The sequence below is a fragment of the Aotus nancymaae genome, unplaced genomic scaffold, assembly GCF_030222135.1.
Source record: "Aotus nancymaae isolate 86718 unplaced genomic scaffold, 86718_ANA_hifiasm-v0.15.2.pri h1tg000081l, whole genome shotgun sequence".
In the NCBI taxonomy this organism is placed as follows: domain Eukaryota; kingdom Metazoa; phylum Chordata; class Mammalia; order Primates; family Aotidae; genus Aotus; species Aotus nancymaae.
Window position 1 is genome coordinate 4,729,448 of NW_026988496.1, and position 15,895 is coordinate 4,745,342.

Below are 15,895 nucleotides of genomic sequence, written 5' to 3' on the forward strand. Positions count from 1 at the left end.
GTTTTTGTCAGGTTTGTCAAAGATCAGGTGATTGTAGATGTGTGGTGCTATTTCTGAAGCCTCTGTTCTGTTCCATTGGTCTATATATCTGTTTTGGTATCAATACCAGGTTGTTTTGGTTACTGCAGACTTTTAGTATAGTTTGAAACCAGGTAGTGTGATGCCTCCAGCTTTGTCCTTTTTGCTTAGGATTATCTTGGTTATATGGGTTATTTTTTGGTTCTATATAAATTTTAAAGTAGTTTTTTTCTAATATTGTGAAGACAGTCAATGGTAGTTTGATGGGGATAGCACTGAATCTATAAATTACTTTGGGCAGTATGGCAATTTTCACGATATTGATTCTTCCTATCCATGAGCATGGAACGTTTTTTCATTTGTTTATGTCCTGTCTTATTTCTTTGAGCAGTGGTTTGTAGTTCTCCTTGAAGAGGTCCTTCACATCCCTTGGAAGTTGTATTGCTAGGTATTTAATTCTCTGTGGCTATTGTGAATGGGAGTTCACACACACTTTGGCTCTCTATTATTGATGTATAGGAATGCTTGTGATTTTTGCACATTGATTTTGTATCCAGAGACTTTGCTGAAGTTGCTTACCAGCTTAAGGACATTTTGGGCTGAGATGATGGAGTTTTCTAAATATGCAATCATGTCATCTGCAAACAGAGACAATTTGACTTCCTCTTTTCCTATTTGAATACCCTTTGTTTCTTTCTCTTGCCAGATTGCCCTGGCCAGAACTTCCAATACTAATACTATGTTGAATAGGAGTGGTGAGAGAGCACATCCTTGTCTTTTGCCGGTTTTCAATGGGAATGCTCCCTGGTTTTGCCCATTCAGTATGAATATGGTTTTGTGATAAATAGTTCTTATTATTTTGAGATATGTTCCATCAATGCCCAGTTTATTGAGAGTTTTTAGTGTGAAGGGGTGTTGAATTTTATCAAAGGCCTTTTCTCCATCTTTTGAGATAATTGTGTGGTTTTTGTCGTTGGTTCTGTTTATGTGATGGATTATGTTTATTGATTTGCATATGTTGAAGCAGCCTTGCATCCCAGGGATGAGACTGTTTTGATCATGATGGATAAGCTTTTTGATGTGCTACAGGATTCAGTTTTCCAGTTTTTTGTTGAGGATTTTCGCGTTGATGTTCAATAGGGATATTGGCCTGAAATTTTCTTTTGTGTGTGTGTGTCTCTGCCAGGTTTTGGTATCAAGATGATGCTGGCCTCATAAAATGAGTTAGGGAGAAGTCCCTCTTTTTCTGTTGCTTGGAATAATTACAGAAGGAATGGTACCAGCTCCTCTTTTTACCTCTGGTAGAATTCGGCTATGAATCCGTCTGGTCCTGGGCTTTTTTTTGGTTGGTAGGCTATTACTTGCTGCCTCAATTTCAGAACCTGTTATTGGTCTAGTCAGGGATTCGACTTCTTCCTGGTGTAGTCTTAGGAGTGTGTATATATACAGAAATTTATCCATTTATTCTAGATTTTCTAGTTTATTTGTGTAGAGGTGTTTATAGTATTCTCTGATTGTAGTCTGTATATCTGCAGGATCAGTGGTGATATCACCTTTATCATTTTTTATTGTGTCTATTTGATTCTTCTCTCTTCTTTATTAGTCTGACTAGTGGTCTATCTATTTTGTTAATCTTTTAAAAAAAAAAAACCAGCTCCTGGATTCATTGATTTTTTTTTTTTTTTGAAGGGTTTTTCGTGTCTCTATCTCCTTCAGTTCTGCTCTGATCTTTGTTATTCCTTGTCTTCTGCTAGCTTTTGAATTTGTTTCCTCTTGCTTCTCCAGTTATTTTAATTGTGATGTTAGGGTGTCTATTTTAGATCTTTCCTGCTTCTCCTGTGGGTGTTTAGTGCTATAAATTTCCCTCTAAACACTGTTTCACCTATATCCCAGAGATTCTGGTACGTGTGTCTTTGTTCTCATTGGTTTCAAATAACTTATTTTATTTCTGCCTTAATTTCGTTATTTACCCAGTAGTCATTCAGGAGCAGATTGTTCAGTTTCCATGTAGTTGTGCGGTTTTGAGTGAGTTTCTTAATCCTGAGATCTAATTTGATTACACTGTGGTCTGAGAGACTTTTTGTTATGATTTCCATTCTTTTGAAGTTATTGAGGAGTGTTTTGGCAGCACATATACTAAAATTGTAATGATACAGAGAAGATTAGCATGGCCTCTGCACAGTGCCTTTTTTTTATTACACTGGTTTACCAACAAGAGAAGACTAATTGTCCTATAGAATGTTACTTCCTAATTTTGTCTACTTTCTTCTTTGTCATATATTTCAGCTAGTTCCTCTACTTCCTGTGTTTTTTTTGTAAAGTAGAGATTATTATATCTAAAGGCTAGATGGAGTCAAGTTAACTAATTGTTGGCTGGAACAAATCATAGGTGATGTTGTGTACCATATGCTGCATCACATCTGAAGATGTGTAAGATTGGTTGATTCACTTCACGGATGTTAAGATTGACCATTGCTATATTTTTCTACCCTGTTAATGCATGGCTGGGAGTGTCTGTACAATATTTTCAGCCAGTCCATATGTCTTTAATATGTCTAGGCAATGATAATTCATTTTTGCCTTATGTTTTGCCCATTAACAAAGCCTTTGGTGTTGACTGGAGATAAAGTTAGCTGAAACTTATAGGAGCCCCTCTGGCTTTTATCTGTGTCTTTTAAATACTCATTAGTAACCCCTAGAGTATATATGTATTCACAAATAAAATACTATAATCATAACTAACATGTTTTAGAGTATACATGAAAACTAACAAACATATAAACCAAATTTCATCAGTTCTCATAACACTTTTTTCAAATTGTAATCTGAATTCTATACACATCTGAGAATCAATGGTTTCTTAAAATTACAATCAATTGTCAGGCAGCTGTTTTGATGTAATTATCATAGCCTCCGCATGCATGAACTTGTAATAGCTGTTCATATTATAGTCACTTAAGTTAAATTATGTTCATTGTTGAGTTTATTTTCTATTTAAATGTCTTCACAAATATTGTATGATGATATGACAATGAAATTACTTTTCCTTCTTAGTGGTACATAAATAATGTTGGGCTTGTAACTGATGACTGATGAAATTCATGACATCATATGGACTTTGTTGAAGTATTTAAAGTAAATGACAGGTGATATAATACCAGTGGAGGAAGCCAAAGCTGTCAGCCCTTATAAAAAGGCACCATCCTTGGGGAGAGGGACCTATTCACTTGTGACCCTGACTCACTGTCCCCTTCCACTATTGTCTTTTCCTTTTGAAGAACTTTTTATTATGCAAGATTTCAAGTATATACAAAAAGAGAGGAAACAGTATAGGGAAGTCTTGTGTTTCTATCACCCCTCCTTTAACTATAATCAACACATGGCCAATCTTGTTTTATCTATATCCTCACCCATTTTCCCTGTTCCCATTTAATTTGAATCAAATCCAAGACATCATATTATTTCATTCATAAATATTTCAGTTTATGTCTTGAAAAGATGAGAACACTTTATAAATATAACATTATCATATCTAAAAAGAAATGAGTAATACTATTATCGATTATTCTGTGTTCAAATTTCTGCTTCCTTTTTTGTTTTGTGTTTTCAGGGGCTCTGTGTGTGTGTGTGTGTGTGTGTGTGTGTGTGTGTGTGTGTGTGTGTTGTGTATATATGTATGTATAGGGTGGGAAAGGTTCTGTGTTCTTCTAACAGGAGACACAGTGTGGTTGTCTTTGCCCTACATTATTTTCAAGAGCATGACTTTCTTAGATTCATTTAATTGTTAGAGGTGGAAGTTCACTTAGATCATCTAATAACTTCATTTTACAGATGAGGAAACAGATACCTAACGATGGAAAAAGATAGACCCAGAGACACTGTACTTTAGTAAAGGACCCAAAATTATTGAAGGTAGCTTTTTTGTATAGGAGTCAGAGGGCATACAGTTCTTAGAATCATTGGATGCTAAAGTTGGGTGAGACCTAAAAGTTCATATAGATAGCTTCTCATTCTCCCAGAGGTCTTAGTCTGGCAGTCTGTTGACAAGATCCAGACCACAAATGTATTTTATTTGTCCTGCAGTGTTTTGGGAAAAATGTGATCTGGCTTCAACATTTTAAAAATCCAAATAGTTCACATCAAAGTGTACATTTCAGGAAAAAAAGAGGATCTTAGCACACTGGACTTGCATGCCTACGTGGCAGTAATCTGTTGGAGTTGAGCAATGGTCTCTTGCTTTGGAATGGGCAGAAGCTTCTAATTTGCCATAGCCCCCACCACTCCCAAGTGTTTTAACAAATATTATATTAGAGTTACATTAGATGTGACCTAGGAATTTCCCTTTCTTAAAACTAGAGGTAATTCTGTTGATGATGTGTCTCTAAGTGAGTGGTGGGAAAATGGTGATCTAAAGAATGTCTGCTTATTTAAATGTGGCAGCCACTTCTCACCAGGCCCATTTCTCTCATGTAAGTGACCTTAAATTTATGACCTCTAATCTAAACTATGCAATCAGAATTCTTTTGTTCTCTACTGGAGACTTCTTACAACCAACCTCAGTGGACTAGAGGGTTCAAGATTCCTTTGCTGTCAAATAACATCACATACTCTTGTTTTTGGTTTCATTCATCTTGTTAACCAACAATTTGGAATGTGACTTATCCCTTTTACTAGTTTGCAAAATATATAATAAAAAGAGGGATGCTAAATGCAAAGCAATCTCCCCAAAGAATAGGTGAACTTCCAAATCTCCTAAGAAGGCCAAGAAGGAAGAGTATCCTAAATGGGATGCCAAGTAACTCCCTCAGAGAAACAGAAGATGGTTTTAGCTTAGAAGAGCTCACATATGAGTTTTAATTTCTCTAGAAAGTTAGACAAGCAGGTAGTGGGATGCAGTGGAATGACTATAATACTTGGGTAGCAACAAATATGGGTTTGAATCTCTGTCTTGCCATATGACTTTGCTAAGTGCTTCGCTCTTGGTAAACCTAGGCTTCAAAGCTAAAATATTCTCCTTTTTGGAGTTGTGATGATTCTGTGAACTGCTGGGACACTGAACAAAGATCAGTTCCTTTCAAAACTCACAAAAAGAGATAAGCAAGTGTCCTTGCCTTTTTACTAGTGGTTTAGCCTTTTTGGGTCACTTGGTGGTAGCATGGAGATACTTTTCTATTTTAATATCTGAAAAAAAATTCTGTCACTAAAGAATAAAGGTTAATTGCAGGGGTATTGAAACTGTTAAAAGGGACATATCACTAGCCCAGCAATATCAAAAGCTATGAATGGTTGCTGTTCATTTCCACCTGAAAGGTGCTCACACTTTGTCTAGGGCTTAACAGATTTCACCTTAAGATTTGTCTCAGGATTCTGTTCCCCTCAATTACTCACTCAGTGTTAAGAACCTACCGTTCTCTACTGGGCTTTAGACTTGGTAGGTCTGGAGAATGAGTGTTTTGAGCACGCAGTTGGGCTGTCCCTACAGCCAAACTGACCAAAAGGGATTCTTGCCTTTTACTTGGCTGCCTCCAGCGCTGTTTGAAAGAACACCAGCGAAGCTCAATTCCTTTACAAATAATTTATTAGTACCTGCTGTGTGGCAGGCACACACACACTTGGAAGTTGTTTATCATCTAGTAAAGGAGGCAAATAAGTAAAGAGAAAATTGCAACTTACTTTGCTTGCCAGTGGTTTTAGTTAAGATGAACACAGTGGGCTCTGGTCTCCATGAAGGAGCTATAACATTATGTGCATCTCCAAGGATAGATAGACATTTTGTAGATATAGGGAAAGGGGGACATTCTTGGTAGAGAGAACTATGTAAGAGAGGTATGGGGGGTCTAAAACAATGTGATATAACCAGACAACCCTAATCTAAGCTGTTTAGTATAACAAGAGTGTCAGAGGTCAGCAACGCCTGAAGGCTCCTGGAGAGATAATAAAAACAACAGATACTTCCCAGGGTGCCAGGTACCATGCTAAAGTAGTTTATCTTTATTTTTTTAACGACTCTCTGAAGTGGGTGCTATTTTCCCAGGTGGGAAAACTTAAGTTCAGAGAGGTTAGAGTGAGTGAACGCTCTGTTGCGCAGCTGGTGAGTGGCCATGCTGGGATTCAAACCCAGCTTCGGAGCCTAAGCTGTGAGTAGGAATTGGATATAGGGATCAAGTTACTCAAGTTGTAGAGGGCCTCATTTGCCACTTTGAAGATAATTGGTCCTGTCCCAAAGTGATAGGACCACTAAAGGGAATTTAAGCAAGGCAAGTGACGAGGGATCAGAAAATCTGGGATTACAGGTTCTACTCTATAGCTAATTGACTGTGACTTCGAGGAACTTCCTTTCCTTCTTTGGGTCTTTTTTTCATCTGTAAAATAAGGAAGATAATCAGGGTTAATCTTAATGATCCCTTTCAGGTCTTTCAGGTTTTTGATTCTCTAACGGTGGGAGGGAAGGGGGTTGGGAAGGGGCTGATTTAGGAGACTGGTAGGCATTCTCTCAATGTGCTTTGTGGTTCTTTGTACAAGCTTTGTACTTATATGGGCTGTTCCTCTTGCTTTGAATGCCCTCTTGCTTCCCTCTTGCCTCTCCAAATAATATCCAACTAACTGTAGTCCCTTCCCACATCCCCATCTGTCTCTTAACTCCTTCAATGCTGTTAGCTAGGTTAGCTGTGTCTAACCACTTTGACTCCTAGTTTTATACTATCTTGTATTCTTTGCTGATTGTTTCCTTTGTGACCTGTTCTTCCAATACATACTTGAGTCTGCTCCTTGCCTTCTACTTTTTAGTTTCTCTTACCCTCTTTAGCACCTAACACAGTCTTGGTTGTAAAAGGGTACTAGAGCAAATTTTGTTAATCTTGCCCCTTTTCTTCTGGCAGTGTGTGTGAGCACAGCAAAGAGAATCTTATGACCCCCTCCAACATGGGGGTGATCTTTGGGCCCACCCTGATGAGAGCTCAGGAGGATACTGTAGCCGCCATGATGAACATCAAATTCCAGAACATCGTGGTGGAAATACTAATCGAGCACTTTGGCAAGGTATGCTTTTTCTATTCTCACTACCTCTCCTCCAAACATGTGACACCTTCCCCCAACTGTCTCTAAGTGCTGTGTCTTCCTCCATGGCTCATGTTGACAGTGAAAGGAAATCCCATTATGATACAACGACATTTAATGGCAACTGTGACCCTGGAAAATTCATTCATTCAGCAAATATTGCTTAAGCTTATAACTATATTATTTTCAGACACCATACTAAATACTGGGGTTACTGAAAAAGAAAAAGTCACTGTCTGTGCCTTTAAGGAGTTAACAATGTATAATATTGAGACAGATGGGTAAATAGGAAAATGACAGTATAAAAATGGTTTATATACAATGAAACTGTAGGGGAGAAGATATTTATGTTCTCACCCATTGCTAGGCTCATGGCTGAGACTCCTATAACAAAAGACCAATTAAGAAGAGAAAAGCATACAAATTTATTTAATAAGTTTTACGTGACACAAGAACCTTTAGAAATGAAGACCCAGGAGGCTGAGGCAGGAGAATTGCCTGAACCCAGGAGGCGGAGGTTGCGGTGAGCCGAGATCGCGCCATTGCACTCCAGCCTGGGTAACAAGAGCGAAACTCCGTCTCAAAAAAAAAAAAAAAAAAAAAAAAAAAAAAAAGAAATGAAGACCCAAAGAAACAGGTAAACTCTTGCATTTTTTTATACTAAGTTTGATGAAGTGGATTGTTGTGACGATTAGTGATTAGAGGACAGAAGGGTATGATCCAATAGTAATAAACTTAGGGGTATCTTAGCAAGGCTTGTTTGTTCAGATTCTTCTGTGTCTTCGAGGATAGGGATGTACTTTTCCTCCAGTTATAGGGAGGGTACCTCTGGAATGACCTACATTAGAGGAAGGTCAGAAAATTCTTTTATGGCCTGCTCCAGGGAAGAAGGTAGAGAAACCTTGCTTCTGCTGTTTCCACAAATGCTAAGGCACCATGTTTTGGGATAGCAGGTCCTGAACTCCGGCAAAACTATAAAGAAATCAATACTTATACTTATTTGAATCCTATCTCATTCCAAAAGAATATATGATAGTATATTTTATATCATATATAAAATATAAGGCATCATACATTATAATGAGGTCAAGTACAAAAAGTAAAACAAAGGTAGAGTCAGAAAATGATGCCCAGAGTGAGGTTAAGACAAATATTTATTGACACTTCTTGTACACTTGCAACAGATGGCCCTACTCTGGGGTATAAGCTTCATGGTAGCTAGTGCCATCCTAGGGCAAAGCATAATTCAATAAAGAAGGACAGGGAGGCAAAAGCAGCAGGACTTGGTGACTGGAAGTAGGGGATGTGGGACAGGGAAATTTCTGAATCCTGATTTTCTGACTTGGCTGACTGAGTGGATGGGGCTGCCCTTCATACATATAAGAAATTCAGAATGGGAAAGTTTGAAGGAAATAGAGAAAAGTTCAGTTTGGGACAGGTGGCATTTGTGATTTCTGAAAGATATCCAGAGAGCAATGCCTGGGGAGGAGTTGACTATGTGAATCTAAAGGAGGGATCAGAAAGCTTTTCTTTAAAGGGCCGTATAATAAATACTTCAGCCTTTGCAGGCCATGGATCTCTGTGACCACTACTTAGCTTTGCCATTGTAGTGAGAAAACAGCCATAGACAATATGTAAACAGATGGTTGTGGATGTGTTCTAGTAAAATTCTATTTACAAAATAGGAAACAGGCCTGTGGGCTGTAATTTGCTAACCCGTGTTCTAAAGCCCAGATATGATAAATTGATAAATCGATTGATTCATTCAACAAATATGTATCAAGTACCCACTTTATACCAGGTACTGTTTTAGGAACTCTAGATATCATCTTCATAGAGTTTATATTCAAAAGGAAGTAAACAAACAGTATTCAAAGTAAGTAAAATATATAATATTTTAGATTGTAACAAACATTGAGAAAAGCCGAGAAGGGAAATAGGAAGGGTTGGAAAGTGGTTTTGCAATTTTAAATACAGAGAGGAAAGGAGAAAATAAGGAAATGAGGAGGGCCTCACAGAGAAGATGACCTTTCAGGAGAGATCGATAGGAAGCAGAGGAATGATTCATTCAGCTATCCAGGGGGAGAAAATTCTAGGCTGAGGAAATGGTAAGTGCAAAATCCCAGAGGCTGAAGTGTGCCTGTCCTATTCACAGTACAGCAAGGAGGCCAGACTAGCTAGAATAGATTAAGCAAAAGACAAAATAGAAAAAGATGGGTTCAAAGAGATAATGGAGAGGGACAGAAGACTATCCTTAGAATCCACTGGAAAGATTTTGGATTTACTCTGTCTGGGTAAGTAGAAGGAGGGTTTTGAGCATGGTAGTGACGCGATTTGATTTATGCTTAACAGGCCCATTCTGGCTGCAATGTGGACAATAGCTATGTTAGACAAGGGTAGAAGCAAGGAGACTAATTAGGAGGCTGTTTCAATAGTACAGTCTTAAAAACTGGTTATGCCTTGGATCACGATGGTAACAGTGAAGATGGAGAAAAGTCAGTCAGATTCTAAATATATTTTGAAGGTGGAGCCAACAGCATTTACTGACAAATCATATGTGGAGTATGAGAGAAAAAGAGAAGTCATGGGTAACGCCAAGTTTTTTTTTTTTTTTTTTGTAAATCTGAGCAGTTGAAAGGATAAAGTTGCCGATTACTGAGGTGGGTAAAGCTGGGGGGATGAGCAGATTTGAATGAGAAGAGCAGGAATCAGCTTGGGATATGTTAAGTTAGCTATGCCCGTGAGATATCTGCAGTCAGAAGAGAACAGGATTAGAGAAACAGAGTTAGTCTTCAGCAGTTTAGAGGTGGTGGTTAAATCTGTGTGAATGAATATTCTTGTCTAGGGAGTACTTGTAGCAAAAGAATATGCTTGTGGTGGACATATAGAAACTGAAATTAAAAATATAGTACCATTTGCAAAAACTTAAATGAAATTCTTAGATGTAAGTCTAATAAAACATTTGTCGGTCTAATATGCTGAAAATTACAGAATGCTGATGGAGGAAATCAAAATCTAGATAAACTGAGATACATACTGTGTTCATGGAGTGGAAGACTCAACATGATAAAGATGTCAATTCTTTAAAAATTAATCTGTAAGTTTAAGGTAATCAGTATCAAAATCCCAGCAAGATTTTTTGTAGATAAAGACAAGATAATACTAACATATATGTAGAAATGGAAGGGAACTGTAAAGGCTAACACAATTTTGAAAAAGAATAAACTGGAGGTATTAATAATAATGCTTACTGTATTGCTTCAGTAATCAAGACTGTGCAATTGGCCGAGGTAACTTGATAAGTCTTCTTCTCTACTTCTTATGTAAACAAATAGAACAGAATAGAGAATCCACAAATAGCCCTACAGAGTATGGCCTGATTATTTTCATGAAGGTACAAAAGCATTTCAGGGGAGGGAGGGTAGTCTTTTCAGCGAATTGTATTGGAGCAATTGCAGCTCTATAGGTAATAAAAGTGAACCTCAATCTAAACCTCCCATTTTATATACAAATGAGCTCAAAACGGATCATACGTTTACATATAAACCATACAACTATGAAACTTTAGGATTTATTGAGCAGACATGACACCAAAAGCATGATCCATTAAAGAAAATAGTCAACAAATTGACTTCATCAAAATTAAAAATTTTTGCTCTGTTAATAAGATGAAAAAAAAAAGCTACCGAGTTTTGGAGAAAATATTTGCAAAACACATATCTGACAAAGGATTAGTATCTAGAATGCATAAAGAACTCTCAAGACTCAATAGCACAAAAATTTATTCTAATTAGAAAGTGGACAAAAGACATGAACATGACATATGCATGGCAATTAATATGAAAAGATGTTCAAGATCGCTAGCCATTAGGGAAATACAAATTAAGACTAGGATGAGAGATCGCTACACACCTATTAGAATAGCTAACATTAAAAAAATATAGTGACAATACCAACTGCTGACAAGGGTACACAAAAACTGGATTTCTCATACACTTCTGGTAGGAATATAAAAATGGGGCTGCTGCTCTGGAAAACAGTTTCGGAGTTTCTTAAAAACTAAACATGCACTTCTGTAGAATCCATCATTTACACTCCTGAGCATTTATCCCAAAGAAATGAAAACATGTCCACATAAAGCCTTTATAGGGATGTTAATTAATATTTGAAAAAAACATTATTTGACGCATTTTGCACGTTAGCACATTTACACCTCGTTTCACATGAGAAGAAACCAAGGCACAGAGAAGTTCAGTGACTTGTCCAGGGCCATGGGGTGAGTAAATATTGGAGCTCAAATTTGAAATCAGGCAGTTCAGATGTATACTTTACCACCTCTAGATCTTGGTTATGTGTCTTGCAAATGGATACCTGAAGTAAGTGAAAGCGAAGATCATTAAAGATGAGAGGGCTAAGGAACTTTGAGGCAGGAGTTGCTAAAGGGTCACCCACATAGTGAAGATTTTTGATAGATAATAAATTTCTAATCCTAGCATTTGGTGGTCAGATCATGGTTCTTATATGCTTGGCTAAGGAGTTTGGTCTTTATCCTGAAGGCAGTAGGGAGCCTTGGAAGCATATTCTGAACATTCATTATATCATGATTTGCATTTTAAATGTCCTAATTCATTTATGAGTGGGTAAAGGAGTGACACAGCATTTCATCATTAGTCTAGCAAAATAATTTTTCTTTTGTGTTTATTCTATGCATTTTTTAGGGGCAAATGCCAACCTAAATTTTATTAGAAAATGTGTTGGTTGGCAAATGACCTCAATCCCAATTTAGTTCATAAAAGTATGATTTTGCTATGTCCAAGGCATATTCTGTAGCATGATTTGAAAAGCAGTTAAATGCTAGTTATCTCTTATTCCCAGGATATAATAGGAGGCCATTTCTATTAACTAGTGGTCAGCTGTTAAGTGAGGTTTTCATACCCTTGAAACCTGTTAATATGTATTAAGTAGTTGAAGTTCTGACCTGTGTGTGATAGGAGAGATGTACGCTGACCATGTTTTCCAAACAAAGGCATGGTAACCAAGGATCTTTTCTGATTTATGAATTTATTTCAAATGAAACATCTTACATGGAGATATGAAATGAAGCCCCAGTTTATTCAATACTTATCAAGTTACCTTTTTTGAAAAATAACAGAATGATAACTGGGTGAGAATGTTCCAGAAATTCCTACCTTATGTAGGTGTAACCTCGCAGGTGGCTGAGGGGATTAAAAGAGATAACATGTGTGAGAGCTGATGCCGCTTCACACATATTGGGGATTATATGTTCCTACCAAGTTGTTCAGTTAATGGGGTATAATTTTTCAGTTGAAATATATTATAATTTCAGTAATGTGTTTTTTCCATTTACCCTTGCTGTTTAATAGAAAAGGGCTTAAACACATTGGTTTTAAGTTTCTCTGTTATTCCCTCTTTCAGTCTGTCTTTTAAGAGCATCCAAGGTCGGTAAATACAATGTAAGTGCATCAGAAGAATTGATGCTTAAAGGAGTCTATTCCTTTAGTCTTTCTTAACTTTTTTTTTTAACAATTTGAATTATCCTTTCTAAATTTTTTCTGAGTGGGAAAGTGGGTAAATGATAGGGAAAGATCTAGCTCTACACTGATTCCCTAGAACAACGTTGCCAATTATTCTGAAGTTCTCTCCCTTCCCATCTCACTTAGCAGTGTGTATCAGGGTGCCTGAACCTGATGCTGCTAGCTTGAGGCACAGAGGTAATTTGTACTGACAGAGGAAGGTTGACTTCTGTTTTCTTAACATTTTGTTTTGGGGAGCTGCTGGGAATTAGTGAGGAAGAGAGAGGTCATCTCTGAAGGCAGTTCTTAGCAATTTAATTTTGAGGACAGAGCTATTTCACCTAAGGGAGCAAAATACAGGGTAGATCCATTTGAATTTTAGAACTGGAATGGGACCCTAAAGACCTTTAGGTCCAAGCTTTTCATTTTATATGAAGCCTCTTTTCTCATGACATAGTAGTGGTAACAGGTTTGCATTTCTGCAGCTTCATTCCTGCTTATCTACTGTTTGGAACATCAGCTCTCCTGCACAGTTCTTCCCAACTAGTTTATAAAAGGAGACACCAGCCATAAACTTTTACCAGTTGTCTCATTTGTGCTTTGCAAACCCATTTTCTCACCTGCACAACCTGGCATCAGCTGTTTTCCTCCATTATTGCTCCCAAGACCACTGTCAAAGAGCTAAAAACCAGTGATTCTGCTCCTGTAGATGCAGATTTGTATTCAGTGAACATGGAATAACTGTGGGATAATGTATTTCTAGCTCATTTAATCATTTTTCTAACTCTGTGAATGATGGATTGTATTTCCATTTCTGAGAATAAGAAATGGAGGTGTAGTAAGTGGCAAAGCTGAGACTTAAATCTAGGTCTATCAGGTTAAGGCTCCCCCTCAGGGAAAGGAGGATCTGTTTTGTGTGAGATGTGCTTTTTTTTTTTTTTTTTTTTTTTTTTTTTTTGCATCATTGATGTTGACTTAGCTATTCTTGAGTTCCCTCCTTATTGCCAGTCTTTCCTTTTTAGTGGGTGGGCATTTGCTTTTTAATCATACAGGAAAGATCTTGCCTCCCTGTGTAAAGTATAATTTTCTGGGAGAATAGTTGATTGTTTTTGAGATAATTAGAAAATCTATTATCAGGGTATGCCAAAATGAATTTTAGTTTTACTGTTTAAGATATATGGTTCAGGGAAATGGAAGACTGAATGGTACAGTCTTTTCTGCAGACATAGATGGTTGAGGGCAGTTCTTCCTGTAAACTGGCCGGAGAAAGCTGGGTTGTTCTCAGTGCGGAGTTTGTGGGAACTCCAGTGTTGCCTATGTTCTCAAACGGCCAAATGGGACCTCATCCAGGAAAAAGCCAATGTTGTAGCAATGTAATGGATTTGAGAAGGAAAACAAGAAATGTTTTAAGAAATGACTCTGATTTATATACTTTTCAGACACCCAGTCTAGCAACCTACAGGAAACAGACCCTTCCAGTCCTGGTCTATCTCTCTTTTCTCGAAATGGTGATGTTTGTGAATTTCAGCCTGCCACCAGAGGGTAGCAGAACAGATGAATGTGTCCCTTCTGGAATAAGATAGATAGACATTTTGAAATATAAGTAAATGTAAATATGTAGTTATACTTTATAGATTTTACTGTACAGATTTATATTTTATACATTTGCATTTTAGAATGTATCTCCACCTCTATATCTACCTACCTATACATACATACACAAACACACACACACACACACACACACACACTCGTGGGAGGGGTGTGTGTCAGTGTGTATAAAGAGAGAGAAACTAATTAAGCCAAGTCTCTACTTCTTCACATTTAATTTCTGAAATGTTAAGGTTAAGCTAAAAGTTATTGAAAATAACATTTTTATTATGTGTACATGTAAGGATATTTTCATTAGTCTGTACATGTGAATCTAATATGTATTTCGCTTGGAATTTGGCAAACATTCTCAATTGAATCTGGAGAAAAAATATCTTCAAGTATGAATATTAAGATCAAAATGTAGCCTGGAGAAAAAATATCTTTGAGCAGAGAATTATTAAGATTGGGAGATTTTAGATGTATTTATTAGTTATAATGAATCTTTGAAAATGTAGCTTCAAGTTTTCCACCTTGGCTAATTGGAGATCTTCACACATTCTTCAAATGCCCAGTTATTTATAGCTTTGAAGTGAAGTCAGACCCTATTTGAAGTGAATAAGCATGTCCAAACCCAGTGAGATAGGGTGATAAATAGGGTCATACAGTTGTGAGCTGAGGTTTGCCCCAACGTTCAGAGAGTAGAAAAGATTCCCCTTTTGATTCCGGTCATCCTAAGAATTATTGCAATGATTCAGAATAAGGTGAAAATGTCCACTCCCCCCTTTTCTTTCTCTACCTGGGGCTGTAATAATAATTATCACAGTAAAAACAATGGCATTTTTTGACAGCTTGCTATATGTCAGACATGGTGCTATACATTTCCCACAACTTTATGTAGTATTTACTTATAGGTAAACTGAGGCCTACAGAGGTTAAGTTTGTTATGGACTATCAAAATCAAATACCATTTTTCTTTTCTTTTTGGAGGCTTCTAGTATATAGAATCAGAGATTTTTGAGAATTTGAAAAGATCTCCAAGGTCATATTGTCCATTCCCCTCAATGACCAGCGATTTTCCTATATCATATATTTTTTTCCTTTGCTGTTCTCCTTTGAGTGGCCTGAGGTCTCAGGTTGGAACACCCGAGTCTAGACAATACAGTAAGACTGGGGCAAGTGTGCCAGAGGGCCACATAGGTGTACTTTGGCAGCTAGACTAAAAGCAGACTGAGCTTCAGCAGTCTGGTGATAGGCCATTAGGGATTTCAGAGAACAGGAATCAGTGCAGGAGCATTGAGAGATTGGATTGACTTTTTCTTTGCTCTGAGATTTGGAGACTGATGGCTAAATCACTGCTACTGTCTTAGATTAAAACTTCTTACAAAGAACTCTGAAAATGTCCAGGCCACCTCTATGAGCTCTTCAGATATCCCCAGAGGTAAGAATAACGGAAAGAATGGAAAAATAGCTTTGAACCAGACAGTCCAGGGATTCCATCCCAACTCTATCCTTTACTAGTTGGATGGTCATCTAAACAAGCCAGTTAAGCCTCCTAAACATTGTTTCCCTCATTTAAAAAAATGATACTAATAATTAGACCTGCCTCATAGGGTTGCTGGGAGGAGTCAATGAGATAAATGTTTCAAGAACTCTGTACATAGTACATTGGCCACCAAATTTTAGTACTTGCCCAT

General features: G+C 37.3%; 1 protein-coding gene and 1 pseudogene across 1 annotated transcript in view; both read left to right on the forward strand.

Annotated features, from left to right (window-relative positions):
- OPHN1 (oligophrenin 1) overlaps nt 1–15,895 on the forward strand; it is a 389,272-nt gene that overhangs the window by 325,439 nt on the left and 47,938 nt on the right. Inside the window, exon 19 of the mRNA XM_012460837.3 lies at nt 6,897–7,056. Coding sequence (XP_012316260.1) covers nt 6,897–7,056 — 160 coding nt within the window. The remainder of the gene's footprint in view (nt 1–6,896; nt 7,057–15,895) is intronic.
- LOC135271567 (U6 spliceosomal RNA) lies at nt 2,135–2,199 on the forward strand (annotated as a pseudogene).